General features: G+C 42.4%; 1 protein-coding gene across 3 annotated transcripts; it reads left to right on the top strand.

The window, feature by feature from the left end:
• The first annotated feature begins 4,108 nt into the window (after positions 1 to 4,108).
• LOC145455896 (nuclear receptor subfamily 1 group D member 1-like) lies at positions 4,109 to 19,649 on the top strand. 3 transcript variants are annotated; one of them, XM_080333925.1, is made up of 10 exons: positions 4,109 to 8,548; positions 9,549 to 9,637; positions 12,460 to 12,604; positions 12,665 to 12,719; positions 12,817 to 13,321; positions 13,386 to 13,478; positions 13,539 to 13,664; positions 16,639 to 16,732; positions 18,853 to 18,957; positions 19,195 to 19,649. In XM_080333925.1, exons 1-10 carry the CDS (start codon positions 8,404 to 8,406, stop codon positions 19,365 to 19,367), a joined length of 1,530 nt encoding a protein of 509 aa, XP_080190051.1. In that variant the 5' UTR covers positions 4,109 to 8,403; the 3' UTR covers positions 19,368 to 19,649. The 3 variants fall into 3 exon arrangements, with proteins under 3 accessions (XP_080190051.1, XP_080190050.1, XP_080190052.1); XM_080333924.1 differs by having other exon boundaries at positions 12,665 to 12,734; XM_080333926.1 differs by having other exon boundaries at positions 12,665 to 12,734; positions 18,853 to 19,129; positions 19,195 to 19,351.
• The last annotated feature ends 777 nt before the right edge of the window (positions 19,650 to 20,426 follow it).

Raw genomic sequence — 20,426 nt, 5'->3', positions numbered from 1 at the left:
ATCATCAATTGAGAGATCTCAGAAGCCTGATGGCGGTAATTTAGCAGCATGTTTTTCCGTAAAACGTGTTTCATCGTCGGTCCATCGAATACCGAATACGGGAATAACGGCGTGCCATAATAAAAGAACATACACCGATATGATACAAGCAAAAAATACATCACTCAAATTAATAACCTCGAAAGTGGTAAACGACAATCCAACAAAATTCATGTTATTTCTAGTATACCTATTAAAATTTATGTAACAATGAATTTTCCACGCCGCCATGGCCGTACCGATGTATGTCACGTTCCATTTCAAAATTGTTATATAACTACAGATCGTGACGCTGCACGCGCTAAAATTCGGTCAGCGCTTTGGCCGTTCGATCTCTCGTCTAGCGTGAAATGGAGCAACGCTACCTGAATTATCGCGACAATGCCCTCTACGCGAGAGCAAATTCTTCTCAATATTGGAAACAGACATTTTATCGTAATTCACTGCTGCGAATAACTACGATTAAATTCAGTCGGTTAGTATATGTGGTTCTGGTTGTTTTATCAATATTTTCGTCAATTCAAAACATCATGAAAACAAAAATATATAAAATATAGGAAGGTGTCGAAACGGCTTGGAGTAGTCGTTCAATCAGACACCCAAAATCCCACATTGGGCTAGCCGGGACATGCACAATGCAGCGCCTGCACATGCACACTGAATGAAAAGTAACAGGACAATAACATAAAAGGACAAGCGATGAAAATGTGGTGACATGTGACATTAAAGCGAAGTCGATATGCCATATCATGGTCCGGTAGTCTCTCTGTAATTGTCATATATTGTCAATTGCGTTGCGACAGGACTTAAGCCTTCTATGCAGAAGTTACACTTTCACTGGGAGTGGTGCCTGATGTGTGACAATTCTTACCTTTGCCCTAGGAGCATGGAATGATATCTAATGATATAGAAGTTGCCAATCCGTCATTTTCTGATCAAGAGCAAAAAAATGACTCTCACAACACCAGCGATGAAAATGAAGTTGAAATAAACTCGCAGCCCCATGGCATTAGTGTATCAGTTAACGACAATCACAGGCAGTCGTAAAATCCCTGCCTGACATTAGGAGATATTTTGAAGGGCGTACCGACAGTAAAATTCTGCCTGGTGCAGGAGAAAACCTACGTTCTTGTTAGCCTATGCCAGTTTGGAGCGAATTTTCAGTTTTATTCCTGTTACAAAACCGGATTAAACAAAGGTTGCTAATCGGGAAATTTTACATTCACCACTGTAACAATCAGCAAAAACGAAAGAAAACGGGTGTATTTTTGCGTAATATTTCTACAGAGATCCCGACGATAAACTATTTGCCGTGGCTCTTATCGTATTGATTTATTGTAGTTTATAATTCTCTCTTCCGGTAAACATTTCCAACACGTTTCAAAATCTCGGGACGCACATTTTAGTCGTTCAAGAAAAACGTTTCCAATTCTCTCGAGCAGGCAAGTTTCTCTCAAACCGCGTCCGTTCCACGTGTGTGGTTGACCTAATTATTATCATGGCCGAGGCCTATTCAGCGTGGCCGTATGTAGGATAAGGTCACAGTGCCTGTCTATGCCACTTTGCATCCGGTAATATCACGAACTCTAAAGCGTATCTGTAATTCAATGATTACCAGGCCGTGAGGAACCATTCACATTAGAAGCTGCAGAGTGCCGATACGTGAACTTGAAGACGATTGACTTCGAGCTGACACTTACTTCGGCTGCGTTCTCTCGGTCGGCCGACCTTCGCGAACAATACCAAGCCCACGCTGATATGATAACGAGTATTGAGGCGGCAATACGAGAGACCTCCGTAGGTATAAAAATTTGAGTGATTTCAATACCATGGTTTACTCTGAGCGGTATGCGATAAAGAATGGCATTGTAACCTCTGCGAATTAGGTCAAGGTGGTTCATATTCATTTGTGATCATGTATTATCTGCGCTGGCGCTACTGTTACTAGATTATCTGAAACTTCGATACGTACATTATATGTACAACAACAAAGCTACCAACAGTAGAAGATAACGACTATTACTTGTCCTAAGCTTTCGGCTGCGGAAAATTCGGATTTTCGTAAGAAACATATGCTGCTGTAAATGATGAATATCCTTGCTGATCTGTTTTCGTCAGCCTCAACTAAATTTCACAATGCCTGCAGAGAGACAGAAACATGTTAACAATTCGTACGATGGAGGTTGTCTGAATCCAGTCGTCGCTGGTGCGCTACAGGTAGCCTACACTTTGGGATTAAAGCTTTCGATCAATACAGATACAGGTCAGGTGACGAGGATAGCGAATTTTGCTCGATAGTTATTGATCGAGTGCGTTGTCAAAGTAGTGAGAAGGAATACTATATTCAGGGCGTCTGGTGCGCAATGCAGTCATTGTGTTGTCAGAAAATTTTACTTTATAGGCAATGTTAAATACCGAAGTTGTGTTACCAGGAGGGTTCATCTCGTCGAGACAGGTTTATTGGTCCTGCGAAATCCAAACGGTTACGGTAATCTTTGATACAACCGAACATTTTAAATTTAAAAGACAGTGGATGGTAGCTATCCAAATATAATGGCGTTTTCCTGTTATACCATGGTGTGATTCGATATCTGCAACATTACCTATCATGTTTCATTTTTTGTTTACGGGGATATATCATGCCTCATGGCCGAGCGAGATAGTGTAATGGTTATGCGTCCGGCTTCTCGAGCGGTAGGTCGTGGGTTCGATCCCCGGCCGGGTCATACCAAAGACTCGAAAATTGGTATCCGCAGCTATCCTGCTAGGCGCTCAGCAATCACGGATAGCATGGAGGAGAAAAAAACGGGGGCGCAGACTAGATGACCTCATGGGGCCGTATCGCAACTCCGTCGTCAAAGCATCTCGATGGTGCAGGCGAAAAAGAATACCATATCTCTCTATCTCTCTCAAAAGTTCATTTCGAATTCACACGGACACGTTTTACTAAACGTTCCATTTCAACGAGTGCTGAGGAATTTGATATCTAGAGTCAAATTTGAAATTGGTGTTGCAGATACATCTTTATCGTAAAAGTAGATCGATTCTCGAGATGGCGCTAAAGCGGAAAACGCATTGCGTCACGCTTGCCGCTCAGGGTGATTCGCTCTCAAGTCTCAAGTTCCAGAATGAACTCCATAATGCGAAATACAAAGTAAACCATAGGCATTAGGCGGTAGGATAGGATATAGCTCAGACGGCCATCACGTGTGATGATGAAGGGCCAATGGTGTCATACTGGCCTTTCCACTTACTCTTACCTGTGAATTATATACAGACACACATTTACAGTAATGTAGACTGAAATTGTGGAGTCTGCTTATTGGCATTTGACCTAAGTCTTGAAGTATCTCTTGGTTGATTTTCACGGTTTTCACAACAGGTGAAACGCATATCACAGAGCCATCGCGGATAATAATCGTTCCGTATTCACACTCCGTAGGAACTAATTGTCGCCTCGCAACATCTGGCTGTAAGTAATTCGCGGAAATGTCAAACGCAGTCACATGTCCCCCAAGCTCTTGCACTGAATAGGTTTGCTGCAGACTGCAGCGAGCTTGTACGAGCTCAGCTGATTTCCTGAATTATGACTCTATGACCCGATAACCTAGTATAGCGACATGGTTGCTCTAGAAACCGATATCCGTGAGTATGAGCATATCATCTCATTTCTCTTTTCTGGCCCAGTTGATCGGGGTACTCGTCTATATCTCCGCCGTTGTACGTGTACGTACATTGCTGCCCAAGATCGTATACATTATCGTCCACTATCTAAATCTGTTATTCGTCCCGATTGAAATGTCGATGACGATAAACAGTACATCGAGATTGTTCTTTCTCGCCTCCAGGCCCATTAGCCAACTGAAAAAGCGAACTATCCATACGCAATTACGACTTACCAAGGTTAAACGTAGGGATGGCGCGAGCCCTGAAATTTTCTGGTTCGCGTCATCACGAACTTTTATAAAAGTATTTTTGTTAACGTGAACCTTTGACGTCCGTGACGTCACATTGCTAATTCAAACACTCTAAAAATGTATGCAACACTAGATCGACTTGATAGTTGTCTAAAACCATACCATCAGTCAAGTGACGTTCGAAAATACCATCACTTCACATGCAGTACCGATCATTAATCAGACTACGCTTGGTGCCATTCGTTAGATGCCCCTCTCGGTCGTAACGATGCATCTTATCACAGGATTTTATTGCAACTCACTGGTAAGATACTAATCTTCGGAACACGGGAACTATTTTGCATCACGGATCCCAATAGTGAGAGTCGAGCGAGAGAGATTATATTTATTTGTCAACCGTGCAAATCAATAACACATAATATTATACAGATAAGCAAGGTATTGACGGGAGGCTAGATAGAACAAAGTCATCAAAGCCGAGCCCGCACTCCCAGGTCAGGAGCATCTTACTACTGAAGTTTATATATTATTTCCTGTCGCATCACGCATAGAAAACCATGTCATGCCTCTGCCCGGAAATATAGGCCCCAGGCCAAGCCCTTAACACGTATCAATGACAGAAGCGTTTTATTGCTGATCACCAGAATAGGGTCATATGCCAAGCGCAACACTCAAAAGTCAGTATAATTTTACATATAGAATCATGGTTGCACAGATGAAGAAATAAGAAATAAGGTCAGGCCAGGGATATCTAGAACTTCTAACTAGATGTCCCTGGGTCAGGCAAACAAACCTGCGAAATTGGTGAACCAATCCTAGTGTCACATGTGAACGGCCTTCTCGGTCAGCAGATTACTAACACGGCGTTAACAAACTTGCAGCAAATAGGTACAAATCGGGAAACAAGTAAAAAATATGGACAAATCTGGGAAATAAAGACGGTTTGGTCGTTATTGCCGAGAAGGTATTATATGCTTCTATTTCATTATCCTATATACACTATACATCAGGGGTGGGCAAACTGCGGCTCTTTACTGATTGCACGCACGTCGCACATGCGTTTCGACAGAGGTTTAACCTGATTATAAATTGATGCATTCGATGGCGTATTAACAATATGCGTACTGCTATCGTGTTATTTCTTTCCTTGTGGTTTACGTAACACTATAGAATGTTTACATCTATAGTAACACTAAATGTAGGGGATGGTGACACTGCAGGGTGGTTAGAACTTTGCAATTGAACTCTCGAATCGAGTTCACATGTAAACGTTTCACCCGTAACAATGGTACATGGTCCTCAATCGATGATAAATCATTGTGATCAACAATGAACTTGATAATTAATCACAGTAGCACAGGTCACGGTTATTTCCGGGCTAAAATGGTGAATAGGGCTCTTTCATTTGTGTTGTGAAGGCTAGCAATAACTGCCGAGTTTGGCCACGAAAATGTCGTTGAGCGATAATTGCAGGAAAAGAATGTATGAACAGGAAAATAGAACTTTTTAAACAGAATGGGAGGTGATTTCGCTCAATAATTACAAATCTATCCTACTTGAAAAGTCATTACTAAACCAAACACCAAAACTTTGCCAAAGTAACCCAACGAAGACAGATTTTAGGGAGATTACCGAGCGGAGATTTTCCTTAAATACTCAGCAGCGCTTGAAGTAACTGCTCCGCACTGCTTTGGCGTCATATCAGACTGATTTCAAACACCTTGCACCCAGGTGGAGACGCACCGTATCACCACACAATAATATGCTTCATTCGATAGCCTACATTTCATGGCGAATAAATTCTTATTTTTTGATATTTATGTTGTGGTTCTTTCAAAACGAAGATTTTTGATAAGGGGCTCGCGCATGAAGCAGGTCTGCCCACCCTTGCTCTACATGAGCATTGCTATCAGCTGGCCGTTTCCTTTACGTTCTTACGTAGCATTCATCTGGGGATATATTGGTCATGCTGTAACTACAATTTAATTCGGATTGAGAAGCTACATTCAAAGCGATTGTTTCTGTGATACTAGAGTCAGAGCATTGCATTACTGACGACAGAGGAGACACGTGAAGGACATATGAAAACATCTGTAACCAAGACAGGCCGTTTAAATACATGCAGATAGCTGGTCAGCATATGAAGTCGGCGTAAAGCATGCCCAATTGCCCATGCAATACGGCCCGTGCGTTAAGCGAGCCGCAAGCGTATCACGTTTTACCACGGCTCATCTACTATGGTCTCGTGCGAGACAGAATATCCTAGATTAGGCTTCCTCTCTCGGTGATCGAATGTGGCGGTATTATGAGGTTCCGATACATATAGTTCAGTGACTTGCCATTCGTTCCGTCGCCAGTCGCCTAACTTCGCATCGACGTATCAATATATAGCATATTCAGAGCGGTCGCTATTTAAAATATTCGCGTCATCTGGAGGCCGCCTAGGGTATATCGGCTGTAATACGTTAGATATAGTATCGCATGAAATACGCCTAGAACATCAATAACCCATATCCGAAGCGATATGTGATAGTAAGCCTGTATAAAGTTCAGTTGTATACAGATGATACAGCGTAGATAACAGTCTTTGCATATTGCCTATAGGACTCTTATGATAGACATATTAGCGAATGCAACATAGCATTCTCTGCGTAATATTTTTGTTCGTAGCGAACAATGAACGTGGGAAGGCGTCGCTGTCCTGAGCTAGTTTAGCTGTCTGACTATTGCAATATTAAAGAAATGAAACCGCTGTGCATTGTCCTTCTTCGGTAGCCAAGTCGGGATAGTTACGGATAAACTATATAATCTGATATAACCAAATCATAGCAGATGAAGACCTCTTAGGACTCTATGTGAACCTACCATGTACAATTGTACAACAGTAGCCTACATTGTTCACTGTCGGGACTGTTCAAGTGTTCATGTCCATGTTCAACCGAACCTGACTTAATGTCGTCGCCGAGTGCACTTCGCAAGCGTGTCGTCATATTAGGAATGAGGTTTTCGCAAATGTTTATCTAGCATTGTGGTTCAATGTTACCTACGTTTGTTGACACCTCAACTATCGATACCTCAGTCATTCTAGAATCTAGATCAGGGGTTCTCAAAGGGTGGGCCACAGAAGCATTTGAGGTGGGCCACAGAGCTATTTGGAATATTGTAGAACTAGTGAAAATTTGGGTATATTTGTTATGTTATTCGCTCAAAAATATATTCATATTATCAAATTATACGTAGGCTACCTCATGTTTTTCATCCGGCTCTGATGGGACATAATGGCACGTATGGAGTCACAATCTACAAGTCGAAAATGGGAGGGGGGTCGGAGGCTTTTATCCCCCGGCTACGACAACCTACGGCTAATGGCAACGAAAATAATTTCAATTATATATTAACTTGAAGTTAGTGCTGAAGTGACCAATTTTTCCAGCAGGGTCGTATGCCGTTGAAAGGGGTGTGCATTAAGCCCGGACACAAGTATATTTGAGTTAGATTTACGGTACCTTGGCAGGTCGTATTATTGTGATATAAAAATAGCCATAAAGGCAATTTATTATCAATTTAACTTCCTGTCGAAGTATACGGCACCACCGCAATGAATCGTAATGTATTGAGGATTTAGAGCAGTACGTGCATTATTGTTTGTAGTCTGTTTAAAATTTCTGGCCTTGAAATCATTGTACATAATGTAAGAGTCACATGAATTGATTATTGGATTGAATGTTCTGACATCGCAACTTCAGTGGATACAGGACATACTATATGTTCATTGTACAGATTGAACATTGAAATATTATTTCTCCACATCTGTGCAGTATCCCTTTCACCAAAGAATTGTTTGAAGCTGGCCCAGCCCCAATCCGTACCATAGTGGAAGTAAAGCCATAATCACACAGTACATGCGGGGATTAGATTATTGGGTTTCGCGGCTTGAGTGGAACAGCGGCCATATTAATGTACACAAGGGTTATACAATCTACCATGACCGTAACTGCCGCACCTAAAACCCTAAATTGGGGGGAGCACAAAGGGGCCCAAATTTCTTTGGTCGATTGTTTGTTGGAGGAGATTTATTGAACTAGAAAATTTTAGTCGCGTTTGGCCCGATTCCATTACTTTGAAGGTCTACATTTGTAATGATCAGTAAGAGAAAAACGCGCAGATTTTAGAGGAATAGGCATATCGCCCCAGCAATGACCACTCCTTGAGGGGGGACTATGACTCAAGGATGAGAAGTGGGCCACAGAACATTTTCAAACCGGAAAATGGGCCACGGGCAAAAAACGGCTGAGAACCCCTGATCTAGATTGATACTCGACCGTTGAGAGCATTTACAGAGAAAATATGATCGCATGTGAAAACTTTGTGTGTGACACGTTGGTTAATATCTTTAAAAATAGTTTTTCTATACACTCAGATTGTTATTAGAATTGTATTCTAATGAATGTCTGTATCTATACCGACGATTTCAGTATACTTTCGAGACAGGATGAATAAAGATAGCATGGATAGAAGCAACATGACGGTCACCAATGGCAACATCGGGGACGGGGTTAGGAATTGTGAAATTTCAACTAAAAACGCCGAAGGTAAGCATGTACGACATGGTAGTTACGCAGTGACTTGATATATCATTCAAAAATTCGAGTTTAACATTGGCGCATATCGTTCTTATCCCATAACTCGACATTCTTCAAAACATAATTAGTCCAATGGCACAGTCCTCATATGAGTCACAGGCATGTAAACGGAAAATGGATGGCTGATAATGAACTGATGTAGTTTTGTCGCTGACCACTGTCGGTAGGCCCACAGCAGATATGGCGATTGGCAGTGAAAATGAAATGATTCGCATGTACTGCGTTTTAATAAATATTCAGTATGGTGCCGGAATAATTAGCCAATCGCCAATCGATAAAATCATGGCGTCCTATAATAAAATATAGGGTTATGAACCATTGATACGGCGTGGAATTTCATCGTCGCATAGCGACACCTTCCGACGGATTCAGATAAGTAATTTGCTGCTAGACAAATCGGATTGGTTAATTTTCGTGGAATTTCGAATGTCTTTCGGAAAATTGACAACCGGCGCTTGTATTCAGATGATTCCCCATCCCCCCACACACCAAACAAATAAACCAAAAACGTAGCGACCAGATTTGTGATTCCGTTGACCTGTTTCTATTATTGATTGTCTGAAATCAAGTTTATATACACGTAACAGTCCAATTGGCCAGTTGAATACTTATCAAAACCCCACAGCACGCGGAGCGATAACAAATTATAATTATAACACCGTAATTTATGAACATCATTTGGAACCAATCCCAATCATTCTAGCAAGCAGTCTGTTTCGCAAGTGGGATAATTACCAAAACCCCACCAGCACTTGAAGCGATAGCAAATTATAATTAGTGTGCCGTTCTTCGTGAAACACCGTTTGGAATCAATCGCGAAGTTTCTTTCTCTTTTGTTTAATTGGTAAATTACAGTAGAGCCACAAGTCATTCTCACGTACAGACTCATCGTCAAGAGACGGGATACGCGAAATACTATCAGATGTTGACATAAACTTCTCTGTTTCAGGGCCTGATCTGTTGGAAACCCTTTGTCGCGTGTGTGGGGACAAGGCTTCTGGAGTTCATTATGGTGTGGAGTCGTGTGAGGGCTGCAAGGTCTGTAGTAATTTCAGGGTATATTATTCTGTACCTGTTTGTTTGCTAAGTTTAAACTAGGGAGATTGGTGCCTTTTAGTCATAGGTTGTTGTTGATTATTATTTGATTGGCGATTATAAAGCAAGTGGTTATGTATTGTAGGTGTATGTCGTCTTAGTCTTCATTATAGAATTAAACACTAACCAGGCCTAGTGGTCGCTATAATGGTGGTATGTAAATATATCACAGACGAGCAGGCTTAATCCAAATCCAATTCCAAATCCTGAATTCATTTTATGTCACGCCCAAATCCAGACAAGTCATGCCCAAGCCCATATCATCAACTCAAATTCGAATTCCCATGTCTGAATCCAAATCCCCCACCTGAAATTGCAATTAGGCCTATACATTCGGACATATTCTTCAAATCACTTCTCAAATACAAACTAATGCTGAGCCGGTAACTCCTATATGGCAGGTAACACAGTGGAACGAATTACAAACTGTTTCTATTCATTTTAGTAGAAGCGATTTCCTAGCGATTTATCAAATGTTAATGTTCGTAGCGCTGATTGAAAACCCGCTCGTGTGACACGCGAGTGGCGCAGTGTCCACTGTATTGCCTATGACTATAACGTGGCCGAAATGCCGAGGCCTTGCGCAAACCGCGGTTCCTACTTGACTTGCTTCATACCTGATGTCACGAATGTGACGTCACGCTATAGAAATTTGAAATATGAAAATAATCAACCTATATTTGCCGTATACTAAACCTGCATCTTTACAATCATTCCGCCTGAATACAGGCTGACGGTTGAGCTGCACTATGTAAAGGTATACATGTTAAACATATATATCGTGTGACCCTGAATATTGGTATAAAAGGAAAGGAATTTAACTAGGGTTGGATTATCCGGATAACGGTTAACCGGTTAACCGATTAACAGCAGGGTTTTTTAAATATCTGATACACGGATATAATTCTGCTGGTTAACCGGATAAAAGAGTATCGTTGCTAATGCGTTTCACACTTTTTAGTAAGCTTCAATAAGTCGTATTATTATCACTGTTGCGCGCGGCCAATTGACGAGATACGCCTGTGCAATGTGCAGTGCACGCACAATGTAACGCGACGCGATCTCCCGCTGAGAAGATCGACAAATTGATTGCCGCGCGCTTGGCTATCGGCGCTGGCCTGATTAATCGCGTCTTCAACAAGCCAATAGTTCCGCTGGCTTGAAGAATCGCATCTGCATTAGGCCCTGTGCAGTGTGCACACTATACCATCGCTGGCCTGCGCATTTGCGCAATCGCATTTGCATTGGCTTGGTGCTCACGATATATTATCGCTGGCCTACACTCGGCTGTAACCAAGTCACATGGCTCCGAGTGGCAAGTCAATCTCACTATTATAGTTTTGACTCGAGTCAAGTCGAGTCATTTTCACTTCACCACCGAGTCAAGTCCGAGTCCAAGTCATCGAGCAGAGGGTCGAGTCCGAATCATGGTGTTATGACTCGAGTCCGAGTCCAAGTCATTTTGTTGACTGCTCAGTTTCCAGATAAAGTCTTGTTAAACGCACTTTTAATAACTCTGTTTGATGATATGGAATGGTCCGCATTTATAATATTCTAATTTTCCTCACTTTTAGCATATTCTGGTCGCATTTTCTAGTACCAGTACCGATAGACGAATCCCAAGAGTGTGGTTACTTTACTTCTCTTCGAAATTACAATGAAATGTCGGTCTTGGCCGTCAGAGTCTCGAGTCATATGACTTGGTTCGAGTCATGTGCAACGACTCGAGTCCAAATCGAGTCAACACACAGATTCACTCGAGTCGAGTCATTTCCGTATTTTGAGAAAATGACTCGAGTCAAGTCGGGTCATCAGAAAATCGTGACTAGAGTCGGACTCGAGTCGAGTCATGACTCGAGTCATCACAACCCTGGGCCTGGTACGAAAGATATCAGCGCTGGCCTAACCATCGCGTCTCGGGCCTAGCATGCGTCAGCTCCTATCTCTCGATGGCTTGGAGACGGTATGCCGTTCAGTGTATTCTGATTAGCGATTGTGAGAGTGACATCGCGATACTGAATGACATCGAATGTTCGCAAACATGTGCGTACGTCGGTACGTGCAAGAGTAATTGATCTCCGCTGATACTTAATTCGAAAAAATGGAATCCCTCATTTTATTTCAAACACCCTCCCCCCCCCCCACCCCACCTTATTTTTCGGCTGGCTACGCGCCTGATCACGTGAATTTCTCACGGAGGAATTAGAGCGAGATATCATGTCGGCATCAATTATAGTATCAGCTACTCGTCCTTCAAGTATACTCCAAACCAGTACTCCGGTCCCGGCTACAGGATGCCACAATTGATGCACTGTGCATAAGGAGGCCGTTGCAGAAGCAATGAACATTAAATTTGTATGACTTTTCTCGTTTTCGCACGTACAGCGCGTGTACGTAAAGGTCTACAATAACACTGTGTAATGATTTTGCGATTGATTTTTCATGCAGACCTCGTGAAATCGATTGTCTCACTTAGCAGTTGATATCCGGTTTACCGATTAGATAAATTCCAAATATACGGACATATCTGTTATCCGAACAGTGAAAATTATTGATATACGAACTAACCCTAAATATGACACAGTGCGCCACCGGGTGGGTGCCTGTTTTATGACCCACATCGTCGTACAAGGATTGCTTTCCAATGCTTGCTGTAACGATATAAGTTCCGGTAAAACCACAAATAGTACGAAAATACTTTTCCAATGGGATTCTAATGTGTGCCGTATCATGTAAATTTCAGTACCATATTCTTACGGTTTTAGGGATTTTATCGGCGAACATCCCATCGTGATCTTAAGTACTCCGCCTGTCCTTACAGCGGTAACTGTGAAATTAACCGCACGACGCGAAACCGGTGCCAGTCGTGCAGATATACGAAATGCTTACGGGTCGGCATGTCCAGAGACGGTAACTCACCCCTATTGATTGGTTCTGATTATTGAAATGACATATCGAAACTTTCTACAGCCGTCAAATTCGGAAGAATACCGCACAAACAGAAGCAGATCAAATTAGCAGAAAGGTACGAGGAATGGAGGTAGATATCCCGGCCGTGCCGCAATTGTCTGCATATCGTGGCTTGTAATCTTGTATAATGTACGTTTTACGGATAATTACAGGCGGAAAAATGAAAACAGCACATCCCCGTCACCGAAGTCGCAAAAATTCCACGCGGAAGAAAACATATGCAAGATTCCGCCAAAGAAAGCGAAATCGTATTTGTCGGACCCGGGTCCGCCTGCGTCCCAATACGGCGATTTAATCGATTCACGTAAGCCCAAGAAAAACAAGCACGATGACAGGCGGCACTCTGTCGTGCCGTGCGAGCGTGTCGCCACAACCTCTCAATCAACTGTCGTCAAAAAGCACGCCTGTGATTCGGATAAATCTGTCGCGATGACAGTGGGCCGGACAATGTTCTCGCCATACCGGCTCTTGAACACTTCGCCCATCACTATAACTGCCATTCAATTACCGTTTACCACACGCAACACTGTAAGAAGCGGGTGTTCGTCGATACAAAACGACCGGGGATATGACAGTAATAGAATCTTCGAAGTAGACAGGAATGTAACCGGTTTTATTACTCGTTTCGACCGCCACAGCGTGGATTTAGATATGTCGGTGAGTAGCGCATTTTATTGCGGTATTAATCACGTCTGCAATCAAATTTTTCGTATCATTTCAGTCAGAGTCACTTGTCGATAGGATACACCGCGCGTACGAGCATACCTTGGAAGCTTACGCGCTAGGCAGCGGACCGGAAACGAATTCTCTAACGGTGAGTATCGCTGCGTTGTGACGTCACAACGGTATGCTTGACTATCGTCAGTTTACGCAGCGCGACACTGTGTGTGGACGGAGCCCGGTCGTGAAGGTGATTGTTAACTTTGCCAAAGAGATTCCGGGTTTTTCCAACTTGGCGTGCTCCGATAAAATCGTGCTGCTGAAAGGAGCTGTTACGGAGGTGTGTACTGTGCATAATGTATATAGCAGTTTTACGTAAAAGATATGATGTAGCCATCGCTTTTCGTGATTAATTTTAAGCGTTTACGCGTTCTTATTCGCAACCTTTTGATGACGCAGTTAGTCAGATATTATGCATTCCGTTCACTAAATAATGATGATTTTCATTATTCATATGTTCTGTTGCACAACCGCATAATAATATACATAGTTACTTTAGTTTACAACTGCCCGATATCTTTCGACTGTTTTGTTGGTTCATGTAGAACAGTGTTTCCCAAACTTTTTGTGCACAACGCCCCCCTGGACCGCAAACCAGGTGTCGAACGCCCCCTAACCGCCTCCTACTCCCACAAAATGATGTTTGGTTCATTGCACAGTCACTGCATTGTCGTGTTTGCATTGGTCCATCATGGTTGATGTAATTTATTGAAAGCCTGGTGTACGTTATGTACGCCATCTCAGAGTCACATTTTGAACGAATTCCTCTACAATCAGTGAAAACAATACTATACAAGAAGTGTCACTGAGTAATTAGTCTATTCGTGGTTTGATTGATTGGTTGGTTTGTTAGAAAACGCAATGTTGCATAACAATGAACATATGAACAATCTGACTTTAATGCACAGAGAGAGCTGTTAATTTACGGATTTACCCAAACAGTTTCCCATAGTCCATACAGCCCACACGTTTACTCCCAGTGCCCCATTCTTCTCTCAGCGCCCTTCCACCAATCGCCCAATTAGTAGCTAGCGCCCCTTGGAGGTCGTAAACGCCCCCAGGGGCACTGGCACCCACTTCGGGAACCACTGATGTAGAATATAGAGATTGTACGTACATGTCACTATAGCTCATGTGTTATCTGCAATTATATGGTGATAAGTTTCATTCACTACGATTGTGATGTGATGTAGGTTTCGGTGTTTGAATAGTTCAGTGCTTTTCAACCGTTGTGCACGGTACTCCCCATAGGGTGCATGAAAATCTGCATTGACTGCACCCGTACAAAAGGGTACATGAGAAACATTGCATTAGAAATCAGTGTTTTATATCATGTGGGTAAAGCTTGTGAATTTAGTCGACCAAATTCCAATAATCTGCCTTTGTAATGGACCGATGATTGACAGCCTGACGATAATGACGACCTTTTTTAGTCTGTACACATATGAACATCGATATCTTACAATTCTGGACAGACAGATGAAACCGATGACCATTTTTTAGTTGACACACGCGGTTTATGTAGGTCAGGGCCGGCCAACCCGTGGCCCGCGAGAAGATTTTGAGTGGCCCGCGAGATAATTTCCGAAATTTTTAATGTTATCAAAAATGGATTGCACAGATTATGAACTTGTGAGGCCAACCGAAAATTTGTTTAGTCTGGCCGCAACACTTGATATGTTATGACTAAAATATCAGTTCCAACGCATTGGCAGATCCATGAGTCAGTCACATATTGGTAGATCTTCGTATACTACAATAAACAGAATGGTTGGCGATACATTTATCAAAAGTAAACATTTTCTACACGCTTCGCGCAACATGTTGTCACTCGATTTCTTGGTTTTAATATTGTTGCCCCTTTGTGAAAATCAAAGAACTCCTAATGTATCAGATTGAATCTAAATATAATCGCGATTACGAGACAGAGTGTCGTTAAACATATGCAGCTTTGCGTTTGCACTCGCAGAAAAACTGTCGACTATGAAACCTAGGCACAAAATGATTGACGCATGTTGGTCGAAACTTTTGATATCGAAATGTCCAGACGCCGATAGCCCAGTCCTTGCAAACTGAGTCCAGCGATATACAGCAGGCCCGCAACCAAGATATAGTCAGGTGAAAATATTATTGACCTGTGAACTAGGAAAAATATTCGCGCCTCGCGCGGCTAGTGGCCCGCGCAACAGTTCGACAATCGAATGTGGCCCTTTGGCTGAAAAGGTTGGCCAGCCCTGATGTAGGTTAACCTGACAGGGGTTCATGATTCGAAGCCACAACTCTGAAGGGTGATGCACTGTGATAGTTATTCGCCTATGAAATATTGAATACGCACGATTGTACATTATGTAACTGCCCAGTGCCCATAGTTTATTATTGCCAACTCAAAACTTGAAGATATTTTCAAGATATATCGGATCATAGGAGGATGGCGTCCGTGCATATTAGTGGAACTCACAGGCGGAAAAGAGGCATGGTCTTTTCCCGTTTCGTTTTCATCATGAAATTTTGAAGCCCGACCCGTCAGAGGCCTTGATCCATTTTTAGAACGCGAGTGTATAACTACCAAACGTATACTCATATCAACCCGGGCCGCGGACAGTTATTTTGTGCTATTGCATTTTTCTCTGTACCACATCAGTCTGACAAGTAGCAAACTTACCATGAGCCTAGTGTAATGCAAGCACGTGTTTCAGTATCGTTGAAGCACCACGACCTGGTCACGAAAATGAAAGCACAGCCTAAAAATGGCGGCCATTTTCCTGCGCCATGGACTCGTATCATTGCGAAAGCCCAGAGTCAAAATGGTTCGGTTGTTTTACCTTGGCAGCACAGGAACACAGCAGCACGCATTTAAGCTTGGTGAAAACGAACTTTTGTGTCGCAACACCACAGAAATCTATGAGGGAAAACTTGAATCATGTACTAGCCTAAAATTGATTTTTCAGCGATTACACGTAAATGTAACGCGTTCTTACTACCTCCGAATTTTCGCTTCATATATTCATCGCCCTCACTAATATGTCATATTCATTTGAATTTTCGTTTCGAAAACAAGCAACGGTGAATCGGTCATAAGGCCATGTCATTCGTGCAATGTCGTCCGAGCCCGCATGCAAAATGGCGTCGGTCTCACGAAACGACCGCAAATGGCAAATACGGAAATCGATTGTCTCATTTTCCTTTCGCTGCGCAGTGCCCATGCGTCGGCCACAATAGCAGAGTTGCGAAACTTTAATTTTACATGTTTACAGGTGTGCTACGTACTACACGCGTTGGACCGTTCATCCAGGTATAATTTCTATGCAATCGAAGACCTTGCTCATCAAATCGACGGTTCTAAGAAAGGTATATAACATGCGAACTGCTTTGCTGCGTATTTATACACCATAGATACAATTTCCGCGTATATCAAATTCAGTGGTCTTTATCCCTAGATAAGCAAATAGCATACAGAAATGCAATCTACTATGACTCCAAACCACAATATAAAATACATCAACTGCAGAAAAGCGCGCAAGCATTTCGCAGGCAATCCATGTCTTGCCCATAGACAATCAAAATAATCTTTATCCATTCATCGCGTTTAATTCAGCGTCGGGTAAACAGCAAACACTCAACGCAACGCAATCCCAAGATTACAAATGCATGAGCATTGAGCACGTTTATCCGGCCGTTTCTCGCGAACAAACGGCCCAATTCAGCAGAGCGAAAGTGCTAAAGTGTTCGAATACATGCCGGGTCAAGCTCTTTCCTTTTCTCAACATCTCACATTGGGCGTTGCAGTTATATGTAGTTTATACTAGAATTTGCGTGATTATAATTGTGATACAAGGTTACCCGCGCAGTTCTATTATTATAAGGAACGATGAGTGGTATCATTTGTCTATAAGTGTGACTTTCTGAAGTTGCCTTTTATGAAGAAAAATGATGTACAATATAATTGCTGTGTATTCCTATATTCGTAAATCGTTGTTGATTGATATCGTAGCGCATACAATCGTCTCAACCCCGAGGATGTGCTCGCATGCTCTTTGGTTAATAATTGTATAGTTTCGGCTACATTTAGGGTCCTTAATGACGTTATAAATCAAAAGTTCCATCTTTATCTCAACGGCAGAAAGCATGGTATGACGAGGTTTTGTTGTCATTTTCGGTTTCTATGCCCCAATATATCCCAACGGAAAATTTGTGTTTGGACTTGCGACAACAAAAACGCAAAATTTGACCAATTAATTGGGCGCCTGGCAATTAATTGGCGTAGGACGTCTGCATCATATAATCGTGTACGTGTATTCGCACTCGGATATACTCTTCCTCGATCGCATCCATATCGCTAATCCAGTTTCTTGGAAATTTGTAGGTCGTGCCAGTAATACATTATTCGCGTGAAACGTAAGCAATTCTGTCGTACCAATCGAAAAAAAAATTGCCATCCGGATAAATCTGGCTGTTTTCCGGGAATTGAGTGCATCCGAATACGCCCGAGGAGACGACTGTTTTACATGTTGCTTTCAAAGCTTGATATAACGGTATGGGTGTAGTCGTAAAAATGGCGAACAAACCCCGCGGTGTGGTGCAGCTCATGGACGTGTCAATCGTCACCGCCCACTTTAAGACGGGGAGGCTTAACCGGAAATAACAACCACTGAGCTATACAAGCAAATAATTGAAGTTAGGGGGAAAATCCGGCTCTCGCGATAGCTACATCACGTGGCAGTGGAGGGGTTGCTGTGCTTTCAAAAATCACGCACGGGGGAAGAATTGTGTCGTCATTCCTTGAGGTGCTGATCATTCGTATTGCGTAACAATTTGGCTATAATATTAATCGATTGCAAGTGTTTTCAATCAATGTCAGGATGTCGGTAGAGATGTTGAGGAACTGCACGGTGAAGAATTTCTGGCCATAACTGGCGCATGAATTAGTTTGCCGTGTTCCAACTGCTGAAGGATATATGGTTTTGTGTAAAACTTGTCACAGTCACAAGAGAAAAGTGATTGTCGTCCAGTGATATTGCTAATGCTTGCATGAGAATTTCGGAATTTTATAATGTTGGATTCTACACCTCAGGCTGTAGTTGAATCGATGAATCTATAATATCCTTCACAGGATGCAGATTACCACCCCCTTTTAGTTCTCTTTTGAGTGGTACATCTGTTTATTCTCTGATGATACCGAAATAAATTTTTGATTTATTGATTGATTGATTAATCGAATGGTAGATCAATACGGAAATCTCTATAAATTTCACACGATCGCCCTATATTTATTGCCAAAACGTGTCTTGATCCGCTATTGTACCTGGTTAAATTCGCTTGAAGTAGGGCCATCATGAGTTTGGTGGATAATAGATAATAATGGATGAGAAGCGACAAAACCACGTGGATTCATACATGTTGTAATAGATGGCGTGGGAGATTACTCGATGCATTACCGCGGCGACTAAAACTTGGCGTTGCATTCACAGCGGTATGGATGTGGACGCTGAGTCAGTTCTCCGAAGCGTTCTCCAGCCTCGGATTGAAATCGCAAGAACTCGGGCTCTTTATCGCGATCATAATCACGTCGAGCGGTAAGGCTTTGCTGTGTTTTATTTCGCGTGATATGACGCATTCGCATCGACTTCGGGAATGGAACGATCGTGATTACGGCCGTAACGACACCAGCCGGCCGGGTAAACATGGGAGATATCATCTTGCTCGCGGATTGTAACTGCGCCTTGAATGGATACCCGTGCGTTAAATGTGCCGAATTCTAAACTGTGTGACGAGGGTGGTGTAGTTGTAACAGTCGACCATTATCTTTACAGATCGATTTGGGATTGTAGATCAGGCCAGCGTGCAAAGTATACAAGATCGACTGTTGCTGGCTCTGTCCGCGCAACTGAATGTTTCGGAAGGGCAGGAAGAATTTTTGACTTATTCTAAGCTTTTGCTGACTCTCACAAAATTGCGTTTTTTAACTTATTTATCTGCGTCTTAATGAAGCGGCAGTGTGGTTCTCAGCCTTGTACGGCCCACGATGTCTACAACACACGATAAGGATCGAATCCCATCCTTTGTTCTCCAAATATCGGAACAAATAAGTAAATGAATCCAGGAATTTCGTTACCCTTGCAAATCAGACCCCATCCCCATTACGGGCTGTGCACTGTGCAGGCTTTGGCTGAGAATTATTTGCACTTTCGATCAATTTTTCTTTGCTTTTTTCGGATGTGATCTGTGAAATATAGACGAAATATAAGTTTTTTGTGAAGTTCTGGAATAGCGTTGTCTCTGTTGCTATATGTGTATTCCGCGAAGGTTTCCTATACATCTACATTTAGCTGACTTATCTTTTACACAGTGCAAACTCGGTCGCAGGTTGACTCCGATCAATTTATAAAATTATCAGATTCGCCCTAAGGATATTTTTGTATTAATGTGACACATTACCGATTAATTTTATATTCAAATTTGCGGTCACGTCGATTCTGGCACGCCACCGCATGGTAACTATGGTGTGATAGGCGACGGTGATACATGTTTGTTGTTATTTTAATGTATTCGGCGTAGCTCCGATTCGGCAGTAAACGGCTTAACGCATCTGACCTTACGACCTATATCTTACCAATAATTATATAATTAGTGTTTCGTCATATCACGCGTGGATGATAAGCTGAAGAATTTATCATTTGTGCATAGATATCTGACAGGACAGTCTCTCAACATGATTTGCAGAACGACACATTTTGTAAGACATCGAACATGGCTAGGCAAATTGGAAAACATGGCCATAATTTGGCCTACAGCATACAAAATAAACGTATGTGTGGACCAGGGTCCACCAACCTTCTTAAAACCAAGAGCTATAGTTCTTGGGTACTGATTAATGCGAAGGGCTACCATGCAGTTACTCCCGCAGTTTGTCCGTGCCAAGTTTGATTTCTTCACTCTGAGATCTGGGCAGGGTTTCCCCTCCTTATCAGAGGTGGTCAAAGTAGTCAAGAAAGCTACTCAAGTAGAAGTAGCGACGAAAAAATCTACCCAAGTACGACTAGAA

Source organism: Botryllus schlosseri, chromosome 14, assembly GCF_051294905.1.
Source record: "Botryllus schlosseri isolate E-star chromosome 14, Bs_hap1, whole genome shotgun sequence".
In the NCBI taxonomy this organism is placed as follows: Eukaryota; Metazoa; Chordata; class Ascidiacea; order Stolidobranchia; family Styelidae; genus Botryllus; species Botryllus schlosseri.
Note: the sequence above shows the minus strand (reverse complement) of the source record. Positions and strands in the feature narration are given on the sequence as shown.